At 54.9% G+C, this 14479-nt stretch overlaps 7 protein-coding genes across 7 annotated transcripts; 6 read left to right on the top strand and 1 right to left on the bottom strand.

Annotated features, from left to right (window-relative positions):
• Positions 1 to 43: 43 nt before the first annotated feature.
• Positions 44 to 1261, top strand: BAUCODRAFT_73623 (uncharacterized protein; the record flags this gene model as incomplete). The annotated part of the gene is made up of 2 exons (XM_007680000.1): positions 44 to 282; positions 403 to 1261. 2 exons carry the CDS (start codon positions 44 to 46, stop codon positions 1259 to 1261), a joined length of 1098 nt encoding a protein of 365 aa, XP_007678190.1.
• A 226-nt stretch (positions 1262 to 1487) lies between these two features.
• On the top strand, positions 1488 to 2423 carry BAUCODRAFT_73688 (uncharacterized protein; the record flags this gene model as incomplete). The annotated part of the gene is made up of 1 exon (XM_007680008.1): positions 1488 to 2423. The coding sequence occupies one exon, from the start codon at positions 1488 to 1490 to the stop codon at positions 2421 to 2423; it is 936 nt and encodes a 311-aa protein (XP_007678198.1).
• Positions 2424 to 2560: 137 nt separating this feature from the next.
• Positions 2561 to 3468, top strand: BAUCODRAFT_545831 (uncharacterized protein). The gene has a single exon (XM_007680084.1). The coding sequence runs from the start codon at positions 2698 to 2700 to the stop codon at positions 3193 to 3195; it is 498 nt and encodes a 165-aa protein (XP_007678274.1). The 5' UTR covers positions 2561 to 2697; the 3' UTR covers positions 3196 to 3468.
• A 719-nt stretch (positions 3469 to 4187) lies between these two features.
• BAUCODRAFT_35569 (glycoside hydrolase family 31 protein) lies at positions 4188 to 7067 on the bottom strand. The gene has a single exon (XM_007679800.1). The coding sequence runs from the start codon at positions 6664 to 6666 to the stop codon at positions 4414 to 4416; it is 2253 nt and encodes a 750-aa protein (XP_007677990.1). The 5' UTR covers positions 6667 to 7067; the 3' UTR covers positions 4188 to 4413.
• On the top strand, positions 7027 to 9822 carry BAUCODRAFT_545966 (uncharacterized protein). Its single transcript, XM_007680083.1, has 2 exons — positions 7027 to 7396; positions 7447 to 9822. The coding sequence occupies exons 1-2, from the start codon at positions 7387 to 7389 to the stop codon at positions 9372 to 9374; spliced, it is 1938 nt and encodes a 645-aa protein (XP_007678273.1). The 5' UTR covers positions 7027 to 7386; the 3' UTR covers positions 9375 to 9822.
• Positions 9823 to 10266: 444 nt separating this feature from the next.
• BAUCODRAFT_111176 (uncharacterized protein) lies at positions 10267 to 11901 on the top strand (the record flags this gene model as incomplete). The annotated part of the gene is made up of 1 exon (XM_007680082.1): positions 10267 to 11901. The coding sequence occupies one exon, from the start codon at positions 10270 to 10272 to the stop codon at positions 11815 to 11817; it is 1548 nt and encodes a 515-aa protein (XP_007678272.1). The 3' UTR covers positions 11818 to 11901.
• A 384-nt stretch (positions 11902 to 12285) lies between these two features.
• On the top strand, positions 12286 to 13835 carry BAUCODRAFT_578368 (uncharacterized protein). Its single transcript, XM_007680081.1, has one exon. It carries the CDS (start codon positions 12341 to 12343, stop codon positions 13628 to 13630), a length of 1290 nt encoding a protein of 429 aa, XP_007678271.1. The 5' UTR covers positions 12286 to 12340; the 3' UTR covers positions 13631 to 13835.
• Positions 13836 to 14479: the final 644 nt, after the last annotated feature.

The following is a 14479-nucleotide window of genomic DNA, read 5'->3' as shown; positions in this document are numbered from 1 at the left end:
CGAGAGCGAATGGCTTGAAACAGCTCCCATGCAAAGCACCGCAATGGCCGCCTCACGAACCTTACGAATAGGCCTGATCCCCGGTGATGGCATCGGCCGAGAAGTCATACCGGCCGGTCGACGGATACTGGAGGCTCTACCCTCCTCGCTAGGACTCAAGTTCTCCTTTGTGGATTTGGATGCCGGCTTCGAGACGTTCAAGCAGACCGGCGTAGCCTTACCGGACAAGACGGTGGAGACGCTGAAGAAAGAATGTGATGGTGCATTGTTCGGAGCGGTGAGGTAGGATCATATGCATTGGCTTCTCTTGTAGGGGTCTCCCCTTCCTCATACGCCCAACCTTTGCGCAAACGGTTCTTCGACCTTCACTAGACCTTGTGCTGATGTTGCTGCCTCCTCCAGCTCCCCAACGACGCCCACAAAAGGCTACAGCAGCCCCATCGTCGCCCTCCGCAAGAAGCTCGACCTCTACGCCAACGTCCGGCCCGTCAAATCCGTCGCGCCTACCCCCGCCTTCCCGGACCCCATCGACCTCGTCATCGTCCGCGAGAACACGGAAGACCTTTACGTGAAGGAGGAGAAAACCTACGATGCTCCCGACGGTAGTGGCAAAGTCGCCGAAGCGATCAAACGGATCAGCGAGCGCGCATCGTCCCGCATCGCGACTATGGCCGGCGAGATCGCGTTGCGACGGCAGAAAGTACGACAGTCTACGGGCGCAGATACGGATGGGAAGAAAGCCATGGTAACCATTACTCACAAAAGCAACGTCCTCTCCCAGACAGACGGCCTGTTCCGACTCGCCGCTCGCGCCGCCCTCGAACAACCTCAATTCAAGGATGGGGGCGTGATTATTGACGAACAAATCGTCGACAGCATGGTCTACAAACTCTTCCGCCAGCCGGCCTCTTACGACGTCATCGTCGCGCCGAATTTGTACGGGGACATTCTGTCCGATGGCGCGGCGGCGCTGGTGGGGAGTTTGGGGTTGGTGCCGTCGGCGAATGTGGGTGATGGGTTTGCGATTGGGGAGCCATGCCATGGGTCTGCGCCAGATATTCAGGGGAAGGGAATCGCGAATCCGATTGCTACGCTGAGGAGTGTGGCGTTAATGTTGGAATTCTTGAACCAGGAGGAAGCGGCTGCTAAGATTTATGCAGCGGTGGATGCGAATTTGTTAGAGGGGAGGCTGTTGAGCCCGGATATGGGTGGGAGTGCGAAGACGGACGAGGTGGTGGAGGATATCATTAGGCGGATGTAGATACGTTATATCATACTCTGTCTATATGATATATAAAGTAAAGTAGTGGTTGCCGGATTACACGTCAAATTAGCCTTCCCTTTACGGCAAACTCAAAACAATGACGTTTCTGGCTCGTCAATTCTCCCGTCGTGAGCCGCTCATTCCTTGGTGCCACGTCAAGATGGATCACTTCAGCCACCATTACAACCGCACCACCTCCTTTGCCAATCTCGAGACCCTCACGATGGCGAGCAACTACTACCTGAAAGTCACCGCGGGACCCAACTATACCGAACAACATCCCCTTTCCATCAACACCGAACAACCCACCCGCATCACGTCGGACCATCTTACCGCCAACCTCGTCGTGCGCATCCAGAACTACCGTGGCCTCGACGTCGACGGCAAACCGTCGGAGCATAAGACGAGTCCTTACTTCTCCAAGCCACCGCACCAGCATGATCTGTACAGTATCCAGTTCAGCTTCACGCTGAAAGAGGACGTGAACGCACATGACTTGGTGTTTGGAAACGACTTCGATCACGCAATTCGAGATCGCTTGCCGCCGGGCTTTCAGCAGGCATTCAACATTGTGAAATGGTTCATCGATCCGGGGTTGTACGGGGATGTGAACGCGGATAAACCATACCTCTACGGCCCGCTACTCAGCTCAATCAACACCTTCCGTGTCGGTCCGAAAGATGACCGGGAACAAGAAAAGATTGAGGAGACTCGCGCGAACCAGGACTCCGAACTGAGTATCCTCTCCGAAGGTGGCGACGCCGACGGCGCCCAACTCCGGAAGGACGCGCATATCCCCCCCGATGCCGCGGCGAGGAAGAAGTACTTTCTCACCGAATCCCATCTCAAGGCTTTTACGTTTGAGAAGGGGAGGGAGTATAGTAATGACTTTTTCAACCCGTATCTGGACTTCAACGAGTTCGCGTTAAAGCTGCCTGGGTTTGGGGTGATTCCGGGAATCACGATGCCGATACTGCGGTATTGGGACGGGCAGCCGCTGAGGTATACGTTGAGGAAGAGGGGGGGTGACGTGCTGATGGTTGTCATGTTTACGCTTGTGCCGAGGGAGGAGGTGGAGGGTGAGGGTGCGAAGGAGGAGGTGGAGGGGAAGAAGGGTGGTGAGCCGGCGGCGGAGACGGCGGATGATGATGTAGATTGAATGTGGGACGTACGGCAGCGGCGAGGTCGCTGCGCTCTTGGAGAGGGACGGCAGGATCAAGTGTGGCAATGCAGAAGCTGCCTACCGTCCCCTTGTTACACCAAGCAAGTCGATCGAGATCGAGCGACAATGGGATCTGTCGATCCCTTCCAGGCAAAGCTCCTTCCAGGAACAGCAAAACGCTTTGGCATGCATACCATAAAACGCTACTTCGCCATCTATGGCCGCCCTCTCCCACTTCAAGCATCTCTGAGTGTAACATCCAAGCGGACGAATGATGCGGCTAACCATACTCTGCTGCAACCAATTGAATTCAATAAATACAGACGCCGGCACGGGCATCGGCTCCTCGACCGCTCCTCACCACGACGTTCTAATCCAGCAGTTCTTCGCTTTCGCCGCGGCGAAGGACCGCCAGATATTCGCGCTTTCGGTCTTGGATCCCGCAACTAGAACTCCGAACGCCAACCGCCGCCCTGGCATGGTCTCGGATGACATCCAGCCAGCTCTGAGCAGCAGTCCAACCCCACTTCTTCTGCTCGAGCTTCATGACTCAATGGGAATCCGGTATTTCACCGCTGCGCAGCCGGGCGATCTTACCCTTTCTGGCTTTACTACGTCTGATGCTGCGTTACGTTGGAGGTTTGAAGAGGTGATGTGGAATGATAACTATGTGAAGCAGCATTTTACGGTGCTTGTAGCACAGCGGGAGTACACGTGTGAGGTCCATGGTGACCAGTTTGAGGTGAGGATTATGCGGCGGAGGGGGTAGGGGTATTGGTGAAGTGAGAGAGAAGGAGGGATTCCACGCTTGCCATGTTCTGGCGCGGTAACGCAGTCTAGCGACATCCTTGGTCAGAGACCTCGCGGTCTACTTTGCAATCTCCATTTCATATTTCATTGCCTCTGCGACATTGTATCACCGAGACATTATTGAGCTTCTGGAGACAGATGTTGCACACGGCGGATAGAGCGCCCTGAGCCTCTGGTAGAGCTTATGGAGCTGGCTTTGTCGCCGGAACGTTCGACAAGACCAGCTTTGGCGATGGAACCCTACTATCGTCTTCGCATCCACGATTCAAGAGAAACCAGTTTCCTGTCACATACAACGGATGGCGCGACGCAGATGATGGTAAGACAACAATCCTTTGTCGCCATACCAAGCGACAGACGCATAACCAACAACTATCGACGCAAGACTCCTTCGCCTGCAGCAAACCGGTTCTGCGTGGACAAGTTACCTGGTTGTCGTGGTCATGGCTGTCATTCCTACTCAATCAAGAAACCTACCCAATCTCAGAGTTCTCGACTACCCCGATGGACAAGACGACCATCTTCTGCTGCGCGGGCGTCACTTACTCCCCGAATCTTGATGCTCCAATTGGTACGGCCCAGAACAACGCTCTCCTTGGCCGGTTTATCATTTTCGCTCTACAGCACGATCAGGAAGTACGAGATTCATTAGTTGTCGTAGGGGAGGATCATTTTGGGGATCGACTTGGTAAACGTCCGGCCGTGAATCCTACTCTGACTATCGCTACTGCTGCTGTGACTGCTACTGCTATGGGACGCGACTCGGATCCGACGGCTGTGGTCCAGGTTCGTGAGGTTGTTGATGGCGAGGCGGACGTCACAGGCAACTCGAATGACGTTCGGTACTTTACCGTCCATAACTCGCCTGCTGCGGCATTTGTGGAGGTCACGGGAGAGGAGAACTGTGTGCTGTATTCGGACGTGAAGGCCTCACTGGGCTACGAATGCGATATGCACGAGAAGAAATTCGAGGTCAAGCTGATGCACAAGCCTTGAGCTGACATACATCCGAAATTGCAGTGATGGTGTCACTTGTACGAAGTTACCCGAATTGCCAAGATATAGCACAAACCTCCCTTCAGTGGTCACGGCGACAGAGCAAGACATTACATTGATGTAGAAGCTAATATACACTCATCATGCGGACGGCGTCACGTAGTATGAGCTTGGTATCCGTTCAGAACACATTTCCACTGAACACGTCCGCCCTTGTTCCCAAATGAAACAATGGCACATGCTCCAACGGCGCCGGAACCGTGACATACTGTCCACCCGCATACGTGACATTCGTCCACCAGTACGTCCAAGGCTGCGCTCCTGCACTCGCCGCACCCGTCTGCGGCAAGTAAACAGACCACTGCGTCGCGTTCGGCAATGTAACAGGCGTGACCAACAATCTCGGCCCGAACATATACTGCTGCGTCGTCACATTGCTGTTATTCTGCGTCATTGCGACGACATTAGGGTCGGTGGTACTGAAGTCCATGAACAGCGGTCGCATGATCATGCGCCCTGTGGTTGAGAACTGAGTGAAGATGGCCTTGAGATAGTTGGCTAATTGGTACCGGAGATTGATGTACGAGACAACGATCGGCGTGTTGTTCGCTCCGTAAGTCCAGGGTTCGTTATTGCAGGTATACGCATCCTGAAAGTTGCAGGCCCGGGAGCCATGGTTACGCATGAATGGGAGGAAGGTGGCCCATTGCTGCCATCGAACGTAGAGTTCGCGGTACGCGTCTTCGTCGATGTTGTTGCTCCAGGGCACTGTGGGATCGGCCTGGAAGCCGCCAATGTCGAGGGTCCACCAGCCCCAGCCGGTGGAGGCAGCAGAGAGGCCACTAGCTACTTGAGCGGAAAGCGTCTCCCAGACGGCGGTGGTGTCGCCAGACCAGATCATGCTGCAGAAACGCTGGCTACCGATGTAGCCAGATCGGCTGAGGGAGAGAGAATCGCACGGCTGGCCCATCTGCGTGCCTGTGGCGTTGCGGAGGCCTTCTTCGATGGCTGCTTGGTGCGCCCAAGGGTACAGTTTACCCACTGACATCTGCGTGCCGGCGTGATATAAGACGTCCGCAAGCGGGTATGGTATGCTCGTGATATAGTTTGATTGCCCGTTGTTCTCATATGCCTCACCAAGGTTACCGCCATCAGCTTGGTCGATCCAGAAGTTCTTGATGCCGTTGAGGTAGTAGTGTTCGTATAGGTTGGACCAGAGGAAGCTGCGCGCCGCTGGATTTGTAGCGTCATAGTTGCGAATATAGGACCCATTCCACGAGTCGGTGGTGCCGGGTCCGGAACGTGTAGCTGACAGGTAGCCATCGACTTGCATAGTATTGTAGTTATCGCTGGCGTCTTCCACGCTTGGCCACAGGCTGGCCATGATTTCGGCTCCGGTCAAATTCTTCACCACTTCTGCCATGTAGCTCACGTTCGGCCAAAGTCCCGGATCGAGCGCCCAGTCTCCTTGGTGGGCCCAAGATTGGTAGTCGATAACCAGAAGCGATACGGGAATACCGTAGTTGTGGAAGTTCTGGGCCAGCTGGATGAACTCGGTCTGGTTCTCGTACCGGAGCTTACTGTGCAAATAGCCTAGCGACCAATCTGGTGGCAGTGGCGCGCGGCCGGTCATTGCAGACAGGCGCCTTTGAAGCGTATCATAATCCCCTGCAGGGGCGCTAGTGATGGCATAGTCGACTAAAGTTGTTGATTTGGACGTGAAGCGGTTTCGGAGCGTACCAAATTCCATCTCACCTTCTGCGGCAGAGTTCCAGATGAAGCCGTACCCGCGGCTGGACATGAACAACGGCGTCGGAATATGCGTGTTGAAGTTGATAAGGTCAATGGTCTGGCCCTTCTTGTTCACCATGTGATCCTGCTGCGTGCCGGTTCCATAGATTTGTTCGTCTGATGTTGTTGAGAAAGAGTAAGCGGTGAAGAACTCGTAGCCTGGTCCATTCCATGAGTAGTAGCGAGGATTCAGGGCCTTGAGCGGAGCATACTCGTTGGTTAACAGCGTCTGCGAACCGTCTCCGTTGAGGCGATAGAAGGCCAGACGGACCTGTGTCGTGTTGTCCCCGACACCGAGGGTACTGTACGTCTTCACCAGCGTATTGCCGTTGCGAATTACGAAGAACTGCGTCCCGTTAATGGTCGTGTCGTAAGTAAGAGCACTCGCTGTGGCATTACTCGGGCCTTCCACAGGCGGGTCCATCAAGAAGCTGATCTCGTTGCCGTTTGGTGGACGGAAAGGCCAGGCTCGGACGCGGAAACCATCGTACCCATACGGCTGCACAACGACGGTTTCGAATCCATGCTGCAGACGGAAGCCAGTTGAATTGGGTCGGAAGTAAGTAGAGTTGGAGAGCGCTGCCTGAGCGTTTGCAATAACAGAGCAGCTGAGGACAGCAACGAGCAATGAGTTTAGTAGCATGATTGCCGATGAGAAGAAGCCAAAACGTACCTTCTTCAGCTCGACATACGGCGTGCTTACTATCTATATCATGTTGTATTTCATCTTGAGTCGTGTTTTCCGGAGCGTTTGACCTCTGTATTCAGGCTATACAACAAGCACATACAAGATCTGCTCGCACAAGGTTTCACTATGCACCCTGTAGAGTGGAGGTGGTCAGCATGACTCTCTGGAAACCGTGCAATTGGCGACCCTCGTAAGGGGACGGTGGAGAGTCATCAGAGGACAGCATTTTCTCCGCAGGATCGGCGGTTGGCGGGGAAAGAATGGGCCGAGAGCGCGAAGGCGAACTCTGGTGTATGACAAAGTCTTCGGGCTTCACCCTTAAAAATCATAAACAGCATACGAAGTAAGTGTCAGGTTCGTAACGATAACTTGAGGTAGCGGTGTTTTCGGTAGGAGGCGTACATCAACTGTGCGGTGCCCCGCCGCCACGATCGTTAGGCTGCCGCACCACACTGCCGGCAGTGAAGGTGAAGCTCCCAGCCGACAAGCGAGGTCCGTGTGATCGTACCGTGGGAGCTCCAGACTGGACTATATCCCCAGTACGGAGTATCACGAATAGTGGTTGTTCCTCACACGCCAACTGACCGGTAGGCATCTGTTCTTCCATATCTGTTAGCGGTCCTCTTTGTACCTGTAGACGATCCTTCTTAACCACAGCGTACAGCAGAAGCAGCCATGGCGCTTGGTAAGTAAGCTGTCTCGATACTCGAGTATTAAAGAGCTCACTCCCAGTAGCAACCGCAGCAGTAGCTGGCACGGCAGCAGCGGCAGCATACCTCGATGGCCGCTATCACCTCGCCAAAGACATCGGCGACATCCGCGAGCGTCGACGAGTTGGCAAGCTTGCGCAAAAGCAAGCCAAGCAGCACCGGCTCTCGCTCTGGTATCTCTTCGAGGAACAGGCACAAAAGCTGAAAGACGAACAATGCATATGGTATCGCTCCAACCCCTCCGAGCCAATCACCACGTACACATGGACGCAGACGTACGAGCAATGTTGTCGTTGGGCCAACTTCCTCCTCGAGCAGGGTGTCAAGCCTGGTGAGCTCGTGGGGACGTATCTCGTCAACACCCCGGAGTTCATGTTCAACCTGGTCGGAAGCTGGGCGATCGGATCTGCACCGGCTATGATCAACTACAATCTTGGCGGAGACGGCTTGATTCACTCGCTCAAAGTTTCCGGCAGCAAAGTGCTTGTCGTAGACGAGGACGAAGGCTGTCAGGAGCGTGTCGAGGCCGTGCGGTCGAAGATCGAGAGTGAGCTCGACATGAAGATCGTCATCATCAATGCTGCGACCAAGGCAGCGATCGCCGCACGACCGTCAACCAGACCGGCCGACTCCTACCGCAAGGACTTGAACCCAAACTTTCCAATCTTTCTCTTCTATACGTCTGGTACTACAGGTCTCCCCAAAGCATGCGCAATGCCTACTGCCCGCTCATACGTGCTCACATCACCCCGACTCCGATCTACGGGCGTAAAGGCTGGCCGTCCACGAACAACCTTCTCCAGCGGCCGTAAGCCGGACGTTTGGTACGACTGCATGCCTCTGTATCACGGTACAGGCTGCACTGTCGCACTCAGCTGTCTCATCAACGGCGTTACACTTGCTATTGGCCGCAAATTCAGTGTGCGCAACTTCTGGCGAGATGTCCACGACAGTCAAGCCAATGCATTCGTATACGTTGGTGAGACAGCGCGCTACCTCCTTGCTGCACCACCGAGCCCGCTCGACAAGGGCCACAAACTCAAGGCGATGTATGGAAATGGAATGCGGCCAGACGTATGGTCCAAGTTTCAGGAGCGCTTCGATATACCTTGTGTCAACGAGTTCTTCAACAGCACAGAAGGCATGCTGCAGTTACTGAACGTCTGTCGAGGCCCGTTCCACGCCGCACATGTTGGCCATCACGGCGCTCTTGAGCGTCGGAGGCTGTGGAATAAAATCGTGCCGGTGCAGATTGATTACGAGAAGGGTGATCAGATATGGCGGGACCCGAAGACTGGATTTGCAAAGAGACAGAGCTATGAGGAAGGAGGTGAGGTCTTGATCAAGTGCGATAGTGAAAAGGACTTTGTCGGCTACTGGAACAATCCAGATGCGACTCAGAGAAGGTTCGAGAAGGACGTCTTTCAGACAGGAGACCTATACTACCGGACAGGCGATGCGCTACGACGAGATGCGGACGGTAGATGGTTTTTCCTTGACCGGCTGGGCGACACTTTCCGCTGGAAGTCGGAGAACGTCTCGACTGCTGAAGTGGCCGAAGTGCTTGGCCGCTTTCCCGGTATCGTCGAAGCCAACGTGTATGGTGTTGAGATACCTAACCATGATGGACGAGCTGGTTGCGCGGCGATCTTCATCCAGCCCGCAGACCCAGAACACTTCGATTGGACGGGGTTACTGGCACATGCAAGGAAACTATTGCCCCGGTATGCTGTGCCGGTGTTCTTGAGAGTGGTAAGGCAGCAGCAGGCCTCCCACAACAACAAGCAGCTCAAGGTACCTTTGCGGAAAGAAGGTGTGGATCCGAAGAAGGTCAGAGAGGGAGATGCTGGGAGCGAAGATATTTTGATGTGGGTCAGGCCGGGCTCCGACCGTTACGAGCCATTCACAGAGACCGAGTGGGAGACTCTGGGCGCTGGCAAGGCGAGGCTATGAGAGGCTGCGGAGATCGAGGACGGCGTAGTTGATCTGTGTATCCTGTATCGTCGGCTTCGCGTGAGCAATATGTACGTAGTTACACCGTCATTGGCGCCGGAGAAGGGCCGAAGCGCTCAGCGGTTGCAAGCGCACTTCACCTCATCCTCGATCGGCATTCATGCTCCCAAGAAGGCAGTCACGGTAAAGCTTAAAACAAGGCAATTCACCTCAACAATGTCGAGCGAACACTGCTGCGTCCAGACCACCCTATCGACCGCCGCGGAAGGCCATTCCACAAGACCGAAAGGGTACCAAGGAACCATCTGAATCCCCGCATTTCGGGAAGTCGGGAGCGCAAGTGCTAGCTCAAAGGAGCATCATCGCCTGTGGATCAAGCATTTGCTGTCCGGCTTGCATCGTTTGCTCGCTTGCTCCTCCTCGTGCTCAACCATTGCAGCTCTATATGCCTTAGCTGCAGGCCTACCTCAATCGCTGCCTCGCCCCCCACTTCTCCCTCTCTTATCACCTTATCAAGCTGGCAAGCCGTCCGCACCGCTCCCTCTCAGATCCGACCCTCAACGTTCCGTCCCGACGAATATCGGAAGCGTACAGCAAAGGTGACGAGCTCCCCTTCCTGGTCGAGCTGCGAAGGAAGAAGCCTCGTCTCCTCCCCTCGCCTTTCGGAGGCGTAAACCGCCCGTCAGCCACTGCGCTCGCGACCGCTGTACTACTATTCGTTGTAGTACTTGCCCAGCTCATCGTTATCCCGCGGCTGGTACCGCTGTTCCGCCAACCACCACCACCGGTACTCTCTTGTCCTGCGGTCCCGTTCAACAACACTTTCGTTCAGAGTCTGTACTGTCGAGCACCGCAACATCGTCCCGGGTCATTGTACGGCAAATCGGAGGCAAGCATGGCGCTCGCTGCAGGTGCTGAGCGGGTAGCCGCAGAGTTTGAGTATACGAAGGAAGATGTCAACCGTGGTGTGCAGGAGTTCATCCGACAGATGGACGAGGGCTTGCAGAAGCAGGGCGCGACGATGTCTCAGATTCCGACATATGTCACGGCTGTGCCTAATGGAACGGAGAAGGGCCTGTATATGGCGGTGGATCTGGGTGGGACGAACTTCCGAGTATGCAGTATTCAATTGCATGGCAACAGCACGTTTAGCTTGACGCAGAGTAAAGTCAAGATCCCGCAGCAGCTTATGGTGGCCAAGACGAGCCATGAGCTTTTTGCTTTCCTGGCAAAGCAGATCGAACTGTTCCTGAAGACGCACCACAACGATCACTATGTCACGCACGTGGAGAGACGGAAGAGCTACGTCGGCTTCACGGAGGAGCAAGTGTTCAGCCTTGGCTTCACCTTCTCCTTCCCCGTGCAACAGTCTGGCATTAACAAGGGCACACTCATCAGATGGACAAAGGGCTTCGACATCCACGATACAGTCGGCAAGGACGTCTGTGCGCTCTTGCAGAAGGAGATTGATGCGCTGCACTTACCAGTAAGGGTAGCAGCACTGGTCAACGATACCGTAGGCACCCTTATGGCTCGGTCATACACCAGCCCTGGCAAGACTGGCACGCTCCTAGGCGCCATCTTCGGCACGGGCACGAACGGTGCTTATGTGGAGAAGCTGGAGCGCATCACGAAGCTCAAGAAGATGGGCGGTGTTAGCGCGTTTGAGGGAGAAACCGGAGATATGATAATCAATACCGAATGGGGCAGCTTCGACAACAAGATGTCTGTCCTGCCCAACACGCCCTACGATCGAGCATTAGATAAGGAGAGCAATAACCCCGGCATTCAAATGTTCGAGAAACGCGTCAGCGGCATGTTTCTGGGCGAGATCCTGCGGCGTGCACTTCTAACTCTGGTTGAGGATAAGAGTGTGCCGTTGTTCAGCGACGAGCACAGCAACCAGAACGACTTCCACTCGACAACCACGATACACGAAGCGAGTCCGCTGTGGCGACAGTGGGGTCTAGATACTTCTTTCCTCTCCATCACTTCAGGAGATAACAGTGCCGGCCTGAAAGTTACGCGACAGACACTCGAGAACGATTACGAAGTCTCTGCGCCTTCTGCGGAAGATGCAGAGGCCGTCCGACTGATCGCTTCTGCCATCGGGAAGCGTGCCGCGCGGTTATCCGCTGTAGCCATAGCAGCTGTAGTGATCTCAACGGGCAAGCTCGAGAAGCCTGCAGACATAGCCACAAGCAACAACGCGAGTCTGGAAGTGAACGAAGATAACATCGTCGATATCGGGGTTGACGGGTCGTTGGTAGAGTTCTACCCTAACTTTGAGGACTACATTCGTGAAGCACTGCGGGAGATACCGCAGATTGGCCCGCAAGGCGAGAAAAGGATACGTATTGGCATCGCGAAGGACGGGTCTGGCGTTGGTGCTGCACTCATTGCGTTGGTTGCGGATCAGGGTCGGAAGAGTGAGTTTCACTGACTGGCGATCAACAACTAGTGATGGAAGCTGACTTCACTTTGGGTAGACCCGACGAGCCCCTTGGCCGCGCGAACCTTCACGGGCATGTGGGAGAACCTGCTGGGTGATCTCAACCGGAATTTGAGAATGAGGGTCTAGGTGTGAGCAGCGCAGATGTTGACACGGTTTGGATATGTGCCTAATCATTGAGAAGTGATGTTGCTGTGCTTAGCCGGTGCATAGGGTGTTCTGGCGCTTGATCTCGTGTACATATCTGTACTGTTAGCCTCTAACTGCCCGACTTCGCTAATTTGGCTTCACTTGTGGTGCGCTCACTTTGGTTCTCTTGCTTCACTGACCATCCACCTCGAGCAGTCTGCCAACCGTGTCACACGCTTACGACAACCACGACAGCTCTACATATACGTATCGGCGTCGCCCGCTTTGCCATATTATCTGGCTACCTGCACCCTGCAACACATACTACCACACGCCCTGTAACACAGTCCGAAACGGTGGTTCCGACCAACAGCACCAGCAAGCGATGGCAGAACCTCCAGAATACCTCTTCCGCGTGTGGTCAGCTTCGTCCAACGGTACGAACACCACAACCCTCTTCGCACCAGCCTCACTCGGCAAAGGAAGCCTCGTCGTGACGGTACCGAGAAACCCAAGCGTCACCGAACTACGAGTCGCCTTCAGAGGCGACGAGGTCTCAGCGAACCGCTTCGTCTTCTTCACCCCAAGTCTGCTGTTCGCCTTGCAATATGCTGCACAGCTTGCTTCCAAGGGCAGGACTGGCCTCCGCATCACCTGTCTTCGCACTGAGACGGCGCAGACGGGGTACCATAAGAAAGTCCGCTTCTGGCATGCTACCGAGCTCATCAAGATAGCGGGGATGGTGATGAGGAAGAACCGTGACGGCAAGGACATTGACTACAAAGACGAATGGCTCGCGATCGATTGCTCGGTCATTCCTGGACTCGGATCGTCAGTGGCGGATTTCGATACGCTGAAGAAGGTTGGCTTGTACGATCTCTATCCCGAGCTGGGTCAGGCGGCGCAGAGGAATAATGTGCATCTCTATTCGGCATTGCGTGATCTGCGGACGTATGCTTTCAGCACTGGACGTTGCTGGGCGTTGTGTGAGGAAGTGGTTGGGGTTGCCGGAAAGCTTGCTGCGGCGTTCGAGCCGATTCGCGGTCGATCTGACGAGCAAACAGCCCATGTGTACGCGTGGTTTCTGGCGCTGCGCAAGAGACGCGTAGACGATCTCGTGCTTGAAGGACGTTCAGCGTCTTCTGCCGGTCCAGCGCATACAGCTGAAAGCATTGTCGAGCTGGCCGAGGACGACAACGATGATGACGACAAGGCTTATGGCACCGCCGAAATCATCGATCTTACTGGGGAAGGCGAAGCTGCAGGCGATCCGGTGGCGGCTAATGGGCCACGTTCGAGTGCGCTGAGACGGACCCGCGTTTTGAGACCCAATGTGGTCGGGTCGAACGGTATGCCAGAGCTGGACCAATTCCTTGCCTTAAGCACACGGTACGGTTTGCTCATCGTTCGCGCCGCCGAAGCATCCACGGCTGCGAAGATCAGTCGCGTTACGGTTATGCGAGAGATTGATGAATGGAAAATGTACATTCGCCAAAGTCGAGCTGAGGACCGGGCAACAAGACCGAGCATCCAGCGTGGAAGTGGAGGAGGCAGATCATCCCGAGTCACGAAACCTGAGAGACGTGCAAGAAATGGCACATGGTTGCCGCGGCGGGTTGGGAAGATGGGTACGGGAGGTGCACGCGAGCGGCGTGGAGAGAGGTCCAGGCGCTGAAGGAAAGAAGGCTGATAGGCTCGAAGACTACGGTGTGTGGCTCACTACTCGTGTATAGTTAGTATACTACGCGCGCACAAGCAACAGGGCTGAAGTGGAACGCCGCCAGCTTCTGGAAGCGGAAGAGATGCTTCCCGAGATACCATTCTTGAAGCGCGACTATTTCCGCCCAGGTTTGGTTGGAACATTATTGAGTTCACTGCAGCAATACACAAGACTTTGTTCAGTAATGTTGCATTGGTGAACGTTCTGTGAATTGGTTTGCCCGAGCTGCAACTAACTCCTGAAGCTCAACGGATGCGGGTGTGTGAGTCTTCGGTAAGTGGTGTCTCTCTAGAGTATTTGCCCACGGGTCGGTGTAGATGCCCTGCGTGTCCAGAAAAACAGGTCGATGATGGAGTTAGAGAACACGAGAGCACTCTGGCCGACCGACAAACGGAGAGGGGCTACCATCTAAACGATTTGAAACTTCACGTGCATCTGAGGAGTCTGTCAGGCCTATTGGATTCGTGGCCAAGGTCACGGACAGTACAGTCGTTGACAGAACCGCTGCACCGAACAATCTCTCTCAATTACCGATCGAGGTCTGGACCGGAGCATATGGGAAGAGGTATCACGAAGACATCCGTTACGGCAGGAGACCGACGCAGGCGGTGATTCTCCTGCTCATGTCCATTAAGCTCGTAGCCGGCGTGGCACTACTGCTTCGCTGAAGCCGAAGCAGTGTCGACGCGGCTATCAGGCATCGTGCTTCCGTCTTGCAATTGTCTCGGAATGAAGGCTGTATGCTGCGGGCGTAGTGAGACCTGATCCGCCAGCGGCAGCAACCCTAGTGGTCGCGCGCATGGT

The sequence above is a fragment of the Baudoinia panamericana genome (assembly GCF_000338955.1).
Source record: "Baudoinia panamericana UAMH 10762 unplaced genomic scaffold BAUCOscaffold_9, whole genome shotgun sequence".
NCBI classification, from domain to species: domain Eukaryota; kingdom Fungi; phylum Ascomycota; class Dothideomycetes; order Mycosphaerellales; family Teratosphaeriaceae; genus Baudoinia; species Baudoinia panamericana.
This window is presented reverse-complemented; position numbering and strand designations above follow the sequence as displayed.